Source organism: Cydia splendana, chromosome 1, assembly GCF_910591565.1.
Source record: "Cydia splendana chromosome 1, ilCydSple1.2, whole genome shotgun sequence".
Lineage (NCBI taxonomy): Eukaryota > Metazoa > Arthropoda > Insecta > Lepidoptera > Tortricidae > Cydia > Cydia splendana.
This window is the reverse complement of record NC_085960.1, coordinates 16,825,411-16,837,699: the sequence shown is the minus strand read 5'-3', so window position 1 is coordinate 16,837,699 and position 12,289 is coordinate 16,825,411. Positions and strand designations below refer to the sequence as shown.

General features: G+C 38.7%; 2 protein-coding genes across 2 annotated transcripts in view; both read left to right on the top strand.

Annotated features, from left to right (window-relative positions):
* The window catches only part of LOC134794991 (embryonic polarity protein dorsal-like), a 65,106-nt gene extending 53,076 nt beyond the window's left edge, over positions 1–12,030 (top strand). The window contains exons 10-16 of the mRNA XM_063766864.1: positions 3,588–3,626; positions 3,749–3,849; positions 4,091–4,249; positions 5,431–5,598; positions 7,006–7,089; positions 9,919–10,079; positions 11,913–12,030. Coding sequence (XP_063622934.1) covers positions 3,588–3,626; positions 3,749–3,849; positions 4,091–4,249; positions 5,431–5,598; positions 7,006–7,089; positions 9,919–10,079; positions 11,913–11,925 — 725 coding nt within the window. The 3' untranslated portion in view covers positions 11,926–12,030. The remainder of the gene's footprint in view (positions 1–3,587; positions 3,627–3,748; positions 3,850–4,090; positions 4,250–5,430; positions 5,599–7,005; positions 7,090–9,918; positions 10,080–11,912) is intronic.
* LOC134798147 (uncharacterized) lies at positions 5,611–6,759 on the top strand. Its single transcript, XM_063770490.1, has 3 exons — positions 5,611–5,739; positions 5,797–6,585; positions 6,643–6,759. The coding sequence occupies exons 1-3, from the start codon at positions 5,632–5,634 to the stop codon at positions 6,757–6,759; spliced, it is 1,014 nt and encodes a 337-aa protein (XP_063626560.1). The 5' UTR covers positions 5,611–5,631.
* Positions 12,031–12,289: the final 259 nt, after the last annotated feature.

Genomic DNA, 12,289 nt, shown 5'->3' with positions numbered 1-12,289 from the left:
GGTGTTAGATGATAATTATAACCGTCTTATCGTTCGATTTGCCTCATTTTATATTCAAACGTGTTTTTGATAATGTATACTATACCAAGTGTAATTTTGGACAAAGCTACTATTATTATAATATTTTTTCAAACTCGAAGGGTAGGATGATACCTGTCATCTCTATATAATTTATAACCTAAAAACGTATTGAAATGACAGATGTCATCCTACCCTTCTAGTTAGAAAACTTTTATACTGGCGCTTATACATTCATGGCGTGCACGGTATCCTACATGCGACGCGTGGGAAGTGGACGTGTATAGGATGTAGCTACTGTCATTTGTTTACTATTTTATATGGTCGCATTAAACATCTTATTATATATATATATATTTATCTTATAAGTCGTAATAATTCGTGTAGTATACTACACATGGTCTAGGTAATCAATGGTGGTGGTGTTACTAACTAAAAATGTACAATTAAGTTTGTATTGTCATAATTGTTTTTATTTATTTGTTGTTAATTTTACCTATTACTTATATTTTGTTCGGGTTCGATTCCCGGGTGTTCGTTATGTTGATTTCTGGTTTTGGGACGTCGAGTGTTGTTGTGCATTTGGTTTTAAGTAACTTATAAAGTTAGTTATTTTAAACGTTGAACTTTATTTTATTTAGTTACGTTTTTCAAGGGATATTTAATACAAGTTCAATTATTTTTTTCGTGACTAAAAATAAGTATATTACGTCGGCGATCTATCGTCATAAAAACCGTGTATAGAAACTTGCTGACACATGATAACCATATTCTTATATGTACATGCACTATAAAACAATGATACATACATACATCTTAAATAATGTCACGAAGGAAATAGTCGGGTACTCATACAGAATTATTACTGCACTGTGAAATATAAAGAATTTTTTTTATCCATGTTTTTAAACCCTAATGTTATGGAATAAGGTTCACAATAGTATTATGTATCTTTGTACTCGCTGCATAGTAGCCATTTTATATGTCGTAATTTAAATATTCTGTATGAGACCTATATGGTCCGTTCTAACAACGTGCAACGGAATCCTAAGTTAGAGCTAAGAGTCACTATGATCGCATAGTGTTGCACTCTTTAGTTCGGTGTCACTAGTACAAATTCTATTTAAATACACTATTTGTATGCTAATGTGGATATGTGTGTTGCTGACTTCAAAGATTCTGAACGTACATTAATGTATATTTTAGTTTCACTATCATTGTGACTGATTGTGGTTGTTATTTATCACAGATTTCATTTTTTTTTTCATCACGTCATTCATACATTTAATTTAATTGGTATTAAACTTCACTAAAGCTTAATTGTGACAACTTAGCAGTACGTGATACACTAGCCAAAGGATATTTGATAGTATGATCGAATTTCTACTAGGTGTCTTTATTCCTGATTATCCAAGATGGAAGGGGACTTTAAAACTAAGTTAAAAGTAGGATAACATAAATATTAATACGTTGTGACGACACGTTGTCATTTGATGCTGAACATACACAACTACTATTCTACATTGTACACCACCAGGCATAACAACCATTACCATTGCATAAGAAAACTGATTCAATGAAGTAAAAAAACGTTCCAACTAGTTTTCTCATGTATGTATGGTTATTAATGCCCGGTAGGGTAGAATTATTGCGAAGAGCAATATAAAAATATAACATTGCGGAATGTTAATATTCATGTGTTATAATGAAGCTTGAATTATATTCAAAATTTTATAAAAGTACCTACGACATTATATTTATGTGTAATATTTTATTTAAATATATACGTATGTATTACAAAAGTATACACAAATGTTTCATAATTCTATTATACACGCTGCCTTTTTCTTTCTATTTATATTGGTGTAACAGAGGCCTACCCATTACAACTGTCATTTATGAAAAACTAGTGGCACTGTGTTTTCCTGCTTTTTAGCTTTCTATAACTAAAAACAGGTTACACAACCAACTAATTAAGTGTACAGTGAAATTAATGTACTTATTTAACAACACGAACATACCCGTCATATTTTGCTAAATATATCTATGTATTTCTTTTCATACTTTACATAGCGAGACTAATAGTCCGTTTTTTTTTTTCAGATTAGAAATTTTATAACCTCAAAATAGTGGTAACTTGTTTCCTCCAAAATTAAATGTGAGTAACTTTGTGCTGTCGTTTATTACGTATTATTGTACCGCCATACTAGATGTCATAGGAACCCTAGCATTCCGGAAGAAAAAGTTAATTACCACTACTTTTGAGTTTAGAAAAATTATAATCTTTAAAAAACAGTATATTCTCGTAAGTCGTAAGAAAGCCAACATTGAAGGTAAAGTGTTTTCAGTGTTTTAAATGTAAGAAAAGGCACAGTAAAAGGTGCATTCAGGTGTTGTGTTGGTCGACGAATATGAAGATAGCAAACCCCAGACAGTGTCATAGCAATACAACATTAACCACTCCCGAGCTACCTAAATGCACTTTTAATGTAAAGAAGTAAAAAATACATTTTAATGTAAAGTAAGATACCTACCTAGTTAATATACAGCGAGAGTGGGAATCGGACTTACAACTATTGGTGCCAATTTTTATATAAAAAACGGGATCTTCGCAGTGTGAGCGAAATACACTATCGTATTCCCTGCAACATTCAACAACATCACTAAAATATACATGTACAAAGTACTAATATACTATGTCAAACATATCTACAACGAAATGTATTTGTATTGTTAAAGATTTTAGATAAATGTACAGTATGTAAAAGATCCAATGTTTAAACCAGGCTGCAAAGCGATATAAGTACGAATATTATCATTTTGTAGTAATTTATATCTAGTTTTTACACTTTTATAACAATATATTTTTGGTACACAAGCTTGAGTGACATGGAAACTATTAATACGCTAATAAAATATTGAGTGTTTTTTTTCATCGCACAGCCAATTTTCCTAAATCTGAAGAGGTACGATGTTGTTTTGTGGCATGGTTGTGTTTGAATATCCCAATAAATTTCCGTTGCATAAAGAAGATTTTTTGTATATACTCAGGAGAAATAAAATATGCGACTTAACACAATTTTTTTAATTAGTACCTAATGTGCTTCTTTATGTAACGGTGTTTGTAAATAGTTGTATATAAAAGATTTTATTTTACACAATATAATAGATTTTAGTAATCATTCGAGTTCGACGTTTAAAATGCATGTCTTATTTTATATATTTTAAGTTTTCAACATTTACTAACTGTTTTTCAGCCTGATATTTTATTTTGCGTTTAGAATTTTAGATGTTATTTTAGGCTAATCACTATAATCTGCATGATTATTGATTGTTATGTAGCCTAATTTAATTGGTTTTATGTTAACTTATTTTTGTATCGAAACGACGAGCACAGTGCGTATCTCACGTATTTTATTTTCTTATGTAAGTCGTATCAGTTGCTAACCCATTGTCAGCTTACGCATCGTGCTTGCCGTCCGAAGCATTGAGTGTATATTGTGTTTTTATTATAGATTATTTTCTATGTAACATGCAAAAATAATACTTAGAGGTATTTTATCTTTCAGTGGGATTTCACGAGTCGGCCATTAAAAAGGAACCAAGAGGTAGGTAAAAAATAAATGACATCCACATGTTACAAAATTCCATATTTTTTATATAGGTACATACAGTTCAAATTATTGAAATGGTTATAGGGCATGCATTTTAATTAAATTATGTTTGCCAGACGCGAGCCCGGCGCTGCAAATCCACAGCCCGCCGATGGCTGGCGTGGGCAGCCCGCACTACCCCCCGCCGCAGTACCGCGACCCCGCCGACCAGTACCAGGTGAGTGGGTACCCGCACCCACCTCCAATCAAACACAGCACCTGCTCAATCGGGCGTACTTCAGGCCTAGTCGAGTCTTTTATGACAGTTCCAACAGAGAAGAAAGGGATCGACACTTTGTGATGAAAATTTTCACAAACAACGACCAATAGGATTCATCTCGCGTTTTAACAGCCCGAAAGTGTCTCTAAAATAGATTTTAATATAATATAGTTGTGATATAGATAAACTTTTTTTACAGCAATGGATGCCGCCCGATCCCAACCTTGGCGTACCCAACACGAACCCATTCCTGCCGCACGCGGGGGACCCGCGGGGCTACTGGGGCCCTCAGAACTTCGCGCAAACCTCCCCGTCGCCCAACCACGGCGTGTCGCCCAACATGCTGGGATTAGGAGATGTAGGTTTCACTTTGGTAGAGCACAGCTAGCTATTTAGAGACAAATTTAATTATTATAAACACGCTACAATCCTCAATTAGCAATTCATCGTTTGTCTTAATCTGTAATTTTGACTTATGTATTTCATATTTGTAAGAACTAAAGTGTTCTTCTTTCTCTCTCACGAGCGTAAGCGTGAGCGAAATGGATGTGCGTGAACGAAACCGCGGATATCAAGTTTTTTAACTTTATTTTTTTGTGTGTTTTAATAATAAAAAAGTAATGGCTGAGTTATATTGAATTGCTCATATTAAGAAATAATTTTTTTATTATTAATTTTTATACAAAAGGGTCTAGCAGGCTAAGCTAACAAGATTGGCCCTCGCAAGGGATTTGGTTGTAATTTGAGGTGCAGTAGTGGCAGGTCCTAAGAACACTGTATGCATAATATAATATCAGCCTTCGATCTTCTTTTTTTCCAGACTTATCCACGAAAATGTCAAAATATCAAGGTAATTTTTAAACGGTTATTTCAGCTAAACCAAGCAAGCGAGAGTAACCAAATAAATTCAGAATGAAGGAGCATAAAATGGGGTTTATAATGCATATTTTTACAGACATTCATTTCCTTGAACTTGGATAAAAAAAAAGTTTTTTTTTCGCTTCATTTTTGTGCCACTCCTCGCGGAGACACAACTATCAAAAAATTACTTGATAAGCCGCAATTGTTAACTACGTATACATTTTAAAACATCTAGAAAAATCATGGTGCGTCATGTCAAAAAAAAACAATTACGAACGTATGTCCACTACTGGCCACTACTGCACCTCAAATTACAACCAAATCCCTTGCGGGGGCCAATCTTGTTAGCTTAGCCTGCTAGACCCGTTTTATAATTTTTTAAAGTGCATTTTAGACCTATGTTCGTGTTTTTTTTTTCTATCGAGCGTAAATCAAAAACTCAGGATTCGAAAAGCTGAAAACTGAAAACCCTAGAAAAAGGCATCAAGATTACTAATACATTTTTTGGCAACCGTATTGTGATGTAAAAAACGCTTCGACTTTTAAAAACCTCCGCACTGCCTCCGCCTACTGCACCTTATAACATTAATTAACAAATTGAGGCTTCTAAAGTTTTATGAATAAGGGAAAGTTAGCCAAACGTATGTTATGAAGTGATTTATTTTTGTTGTAATTCAGGCAATGTCACCGCAACATCGGCTGTCGCCGAATATGCAAAACATGCCGAGCCCCTCCATGGCGATGAACCCGAGCATGGTGCAGATGTCGCCGCTGCAGGGCGGCGTGTCGCCCGCGCACCAGCCGTCCCCCATGCTGCACACGTCGCCCCCGCACATGCAGCCCATGGTAGGTCATACAGTGGAGCATGCCGGCCCCTCCATGATGACCCCGAGAATGGTACAGATGTCGCCGCTTCTGGGCGGCGTGTCGCCCGCGTACCAGCCGTCCCCCATGCTGCACACGTCGCCCCCGCACATGCAGTCCATGGTAGGTCACACAGTGGAGCATGCCGGCCCCTCCATGATGACCCCGAGAATGGTACAGATGTCGCCGCTGCTGGGCGGCGTGTCGCCCGCGTACCAGCCGTCCCCCATGCTGCACACGTCGCCCCCGCACATGCAGCCCATGGTAGGTCATACAGTGGAGCATGCCGGCCCCTCCATGATGACCTCGAGAATGGTACAGATGTCGCCGCTGCTGGGCGGCGTGTCGCCCGCGTACCAGCCGTCCCCCATGCTGCACACGTCGCCCCCGCACATGCAGCCCATGGTAGGTCATACAGTGGAGCATGCCGGCCCCTCCATGATGACCCCGAGAATGGTACAGATGTCGCCGCTGCTGGGCGGCGTGTCGCCCGCGTACCAGCCGTCCCCCATGCTGCACACGTCGCCCCCGCACATGCAGCCCATGGTAGGTCATACAGTGGAGCATGCCGGCCCCTCCATGATGACCCCGAGAATGGTACAGATGTCGCCGCTGCTGGGCGGCGTGTCGCCCGCGTACCAGCCGTCCCCCATGCTGCACACGTCGCCCCCGCACATGCAGCCCATGGTAGGTCACACCGTGGAGCATGCCGGCCCCTCCATGATGACCCCGAGAATGGTACAGAGGTCGCCGCTGCTGGGCGGCGTGTCGCCCGCGTACCAGCCGTCCCCCATGCTGCACACGTCGCCCCCGCACATGCAGCCCATGGTAGGTCACACCGTGGAGCATGCCGGCCCCTCCATGATAACCCCGAGAATGGTACAGATGTCGCCGCTGCTGGGCGGCGTGTCGCCCGCGTACCAGCCGTCCCCCATGCTGCACACGTCGCCCCCGCACATGCAGCCCATGGTAGGTCACACCGTGGAGCATGCCGGCCCCTCCATGATGACCCCGAGAATGGTATAGATGTCGCCGCTGCTGGGCGGCGTGTCGCCCGCGTACCAACCGTCCCCCATGCTGCACACATCGGTCCCGCACATGCAACCCAAGAGCTCTGGGCAGTCTCTTCAGATCGATTTCTGAGCTACCAACATTAAGCAATTTTTTTAAAACCTAAGCCAAAAAATATGATTTAGCCCACGTAATTTTAGTCACTCGCGCGACATGTTTCGGAGAGCCTAGGTCTCCATTTTCAAGCACTAACAGGTTTTTTGGCTAGGCTAGGCATTTTTTGGCTTAGGTTCGTACCTACCAAGTATTACATACTCGGCCAGCATCTGCCTCCTGTCGACAATAATGTATTATCATATAGTTGACTTGACATTGCAGATGTCGCCGCTACAGGGCGGCGTGTCGCCCGCGCACCAGCCGTCCCCCATGCTGCACGCGTCACCCCCTCACATGCAGCCCATGGTACGTCACACAATATCAGTACACGTTATAAAAGACTTATATGTATACAGGGTGTTCGGTCCATCGTTTGCCAAATTAAAATGGCGGATAAGTGGGGAAGTTTTCTATCTTTTCACGCCCTTTAATAATTTTTTGGGCCCACGTGTATTTTTTTTCGCTTTCATTGTTGTTTTTAGGGTTCCGTACCTCAAAAGGAAAAAAACGGAACCCTTATAGGATCACTCGTGCGTCTGTCTGTCCGTCCGTCCGTCTGTCACAGCCTATTTGCTCCGACACTACTGGACCAATTAAGTTGAAATTTGGTACACATATGTAAGTCTGTGACCCAAAGACGGACATGTAACGTCAACAAATAAACTTGAAACATAGGGGCTACTTTTGGGGGGTAAATGAGAAAATTAAAAACACAAAGCTTTGCAAACTATATCATGTTATATATCAAACGAAAGGGCTCATTGTAAGAATTTCAAATATTATTTCAATTAATATTTTTTTTATAATTTTAGGATAAACAATTTAGAAGTTATTCAAGAAATTAGACAAAAAATGACCATTCCCCCCTATCTATCTCCAAAACTACTTGGTCTAAAATTTTGAAAAAAATATACCATATAGTTCTTTACCGAAAGATGACAGTCAAGCGTGAGTCGGTTTTAGGAACAAAAATGCGGCTAGGCTTTTATAGGGCACAGCCGCAATGGTTAAAGTGAAACGTAGTGTAGAAAGGTATTGCGAAGGCCGTAGGCCGATATCCGCATAAAGCCGAAGCCCCGAAGCGTCCCGAAGAGGTGAAAGACTGAAGACAAAAAATGCGACTAAATAGGCTGTATCTGGCACACAGCCGCAATGGTACTTGTACTATTGATTGATTAGGTACTTGTACTATTGTTACGTGTTTAAGCACTAAATGTATTATCTCTCTTCAGCCTTCGCTTTTAAAACACTTACGGAAGTTGTGAAAAGCGCGAACCCGTCGGACGCTCGGTGTTTTGTAACGGACGCAACAGGCAAAAATTATCGATGCCTAAACATTGACGCTGTAATCTCCTTTGAAATCCCCTTTGCCTATCCACACGCGGGTTTTTTTTTCAGCGATGAGGTGTGCTGGTTGTGAAGGTTTAAAACTTATCTTTCGTAAATTTAGTTGAAGGTGCTATCTCCCTCTTACATAGCACAACAGCTGTTAGGTTCCGACGTCGCGTCGCGTCCATAGTTAATTTATGTTTGGTTTTGTCTATCAATGTCTATGTGTATGTAGTGGGTATTAGTGGCTATTCATGCATATTTTTTTTGTAGGTCTACCTCCGCGAAAAGTATAAAAAAAATTAGAAGAAAAGTAAAATGATTTTTTTTATTTTTATAATGATGAATGAAGGACATGATGCAGGTTAAACATATCCATTTTGTAGTCTATTTTATTGTTGTCAAATATAATTTTGTTTGGTTAATCTAACTTGAACAGTTTACAAAATATGACAATTTCAATGATATGATAATGATACGCTGATTATTTTACATTATCCTGAATAACTCGAAAACAAAAGAAGACCGAGGACTGATATTAAGCATAAAGTGTTCTTAGGACCTGCCAGTACACCACCTGAAAAAATGACCAAATCCGTCGTTGGGGGCACTTCTTATTCGCTTAGCCTGCTAGACCCTTTTGTATTACAGTGAAACCTGGTTAATTGGCACCAGGATAAATGGAAAACCTCAATAATTGCAACCAAAAGTCCGGTTCCGGTCCCTTGAGACCAAAAGGCCTCTATAATTGAAATTTTGGAACCTCTACAATTGCAATTTAGATTTTAGCGCTTTTCGTAATTTTCCCTCTGTAATTGACCACATTGCAACTAAGACCTCTAAAATTATCACTGTGCTAAAAAATCCGTTATTATTGCTCTTCTTTTTACCTCTATTATTGAAACGAGTCTTACTTATTACGTCTGTAATTGAAATAATGTAGTTGTAGACAGCAGAAGCAATATTTTAATGGCAATGTGCATTTTATTTATATCTTCATCCAGAATTCAATTAATTTATTGGGTATCTATCACAGCCTGTAGTAGGTGAAATAGTTTTAGTAGTTTAGTTTAGTAGTTTTGATTAAATCAAAAACAAAGTATGCTTTTTACATTCTAATAAAACTTTCTTCTACAATTCAAGGATTTTTTTTAAACCCAAATGATTAATAAGAAAATAACGTAGTAATTAATGTAGTGTAAAAGTGCAAGTACCTATAGACAGAAGCCATATATAGACCAGAAAACCAGAACGTAAGCGTGTAAATCTACTTTGGTTGGTTATTTGCACCTCCATAAAAGAAATTTGTCAGAACGCAACCTCTATTAATGAAAACCTCTATAATTGACACAACGAGTTTTTGAACCTCGTTAATTGACACGACCTGCTTAAATGAAAAACCTGGTTAATTGACAAAAATGGCCGGTCCCTTGAGATTGCAATTATCCAGGTTCCACTGTAGTAGCAATAGTATGACCTAAAATGTAACGCGAAGAATTTTTACGCATTATGACACACTGAATAGGGTATTATACTGTATTTAAAATAAATTATTTTACACCATGTATGAAATAAAGCACCAGATAATGATTAGAAAAACACAGATAGGAGTTATTTTTAAACACAATTTCTATTTAATAAATCGGATAGAAATATAAAAAGTAGGTGAGTTGACCGTGACGTCACGATGTAATGTTTCATATAAATTCCATATTAGCAAATCGTTTTGACAGTTCTAAAAAAGTAACTGATTTGACTAGTAGGAAAATATCCTATTCACAGTAATAATGTGCTATCTTTACTCAGCAGGTTGCGGGGCAGGCGCCAGACCTGGGAGCGGCGCCGCCTCTGGACAGCGACATGCAGTTCAACTCGGCCGACCTGTCCGGCATCATCGCCACCCTCGGGCCGCCCGAGCTGTCCGACAGCCTGCGAGCGCTCTCCACCAGCGAGCTCATACCGACCATGTAAGCACAAGCGACACTGTAATTCTACTGGGCCGATTTGTCCGGCCTGATACAAAAGGCAAAAAATTGTATGCATAGGTATTTTTTCGATACACGGACCCCAAGGTCACTACGGATTAGTACGGATGCACTAGACAAAATACGTGTTAATTTACATTTTACAAAGCTACCAAACAAGCCCAAGCCAGGACAAACTTAAGTTCTGATTATAAGTTATAAAACGTTTATGTTCTAACAGATTTAGTAATTTTTACGCCTTTTTGCAATACTTTAATGGACCGCGAGCCACGAACAGATTTCCATGACCAATCGCCTCCCGGGCGATAACTCGTATATTGCTTAACGGCTATATATGATGATCCCTCATGGACGTCAGCTGGCGCTCCATTGGTGGGTTGAGGAATGGCAGCCACCGAAACACGTAAAAAAAAAAATCTTTTCAGTCATCGCCTCCCGTTTGATACTTTGTCGTGATCAGTGATCGTTAATTTTCCAGCAATTTTGGTGCAGCATAGTAAAAATAAAGGATTTTCTTCAATTTTTTTTCTAGGGAGAGGATTGGTTAAGGTTAATATTACTGTTATTAACCCTAATTATCTATTCCACTTAGAGTAGGGCATACAGATGCTTTAAACCAACAATGCTGCACCAAAATTGCTGGAAAATTAACGATCACTGGTTATTATAAATAAAAACAATCGTCAGCCGGTTGTATAGCGGTGGAAAGACCGTCAGCTACTTGCATAAACATGTAAAAAATAAGCGCTGTACTTTTTTATTATACGAGGGTTGCACTGAAAATGTCGGGAATAGAGAAAACTGTCGCATCTAGACGGTCAATCTTTATTTTAATACATACTTAAACTCAAACTGACCACGCATATAAATTTTCTTTTGAAAGTAATCATTCTGTAATGCACACGGCTCATAATCCCAAAGTCCTTTTTGTATGGCGATTTTGGGGCCTTAGTGGTTTTGTATGAAATTCGTGGAGTAGCCAACGGAATTGAAGTTTTTTTACATATATATATATATATATAAAAGATTTTTTTACTGTTGTCATATGAATATTTAGGAATGTCGAAATCTGCCGATATGCAACTTTTTTGGCAGTCTTTTTAATTAACAGCACAAATGCGATTTTAATTTTTGACGTCGCTTTGGAATGACATGCTTCTTTAAGATCACCCATGGGATAAAATGAAAGTGACTTTCATATTTAATTTTAACTGCAAACGAGCGTACGATGAACTCTAGTTCATAAAAAAATAACAGAAGCCCATTGTAACTTTTATTTGTTCGCTGAGGGCATATTGAAAACCGTTTAAAAATATGATCCGAAAAATCACTTGGCCAAAAATTCAAATAATGTTCGACATACAATTTTCAAATTGCCAGTAATTCTTAAATACAAATGACAACCAAATGGAATATACCTTAAAAGTTTTATAAAGAGTTACATTTTTATAAATTATATGCCTGTTTCTATTATGTTATTTCTAAGTGTCCCATTCCCGAATCTTTCAGTGCGACCCTCGTAGTAATAACTAAATCATGAAACTTTGCATGTAGGATTGTCAGGCATTTCAATAAACGCCGTATGGATTTGCGGACATGATCAACTGACGGTCTTTCCACCGCGATACAACCGGTGACTATTTCTTTAATTCATGATAGCATCTAAACTATCATCTGACAAAGTATCAAGCGGGAGGCGATGACTGACGATATTTGCTCCTGGCCCGCCGTCTATAACAGGATTAATGCAACAAAATGTGTTGATTTGGAGTACCTTACCACAAATAATAAATACCTAAATATTTCTATTTTCAGGCAACCAATGTAATTTTGGCCAAATATTTGGCGAGCTGTAGGGTCTTCTGGAGCTGACAGCCTGGATGACGACCAAAGACAACTGTGCCCAATTCTCGCTGAACTGAAACGGGATACCAAGTGTCGACCAAGAAGTTGATAATGTATGCGACAGTTTCGTGTATGGAACTCAAGTGCTATCTAAGTAACTGTATGTGACAGTTTCGTGTATGGAACTCAACTCAAGTGCTAACTTTTTCTTATTTTGCAATAATATTATAGCTAACAGTCCAATCAAATTGTGATCTTAGATGGCTTTTTTTATATTTCAATGGGCCTGCTTTTTTACTGTGTATTTACATTGTGACTTCTTAGTTAAATGGATTTTATCATTGAAT

Excerpts from the sequence above, each read along its gene's own strand:
- LOC134798147 (XM_063770490.1), top strand. The coding sequence starts at position 5,632 with ATGATGACCCCGAGAATGGTACAGATGTCGCCGCTTCTGGGCGGCGTG. Across the intron at positions 5,740-5,796 it reads CCCCGCACATGCAGTCCATG|ATGTCGCCGCTGCTGGGCGG; the intron begins GTAGGTCACACA and ends AGAATGGTACAG. Across the intron at positions 6,586-6,642 it reads CCCCGCACATGCAGCCCATG|ATGTCGCCGCTGCTGGGCGG; the intron begins GTAGGTCACACC and ends AGAATGGTATAG.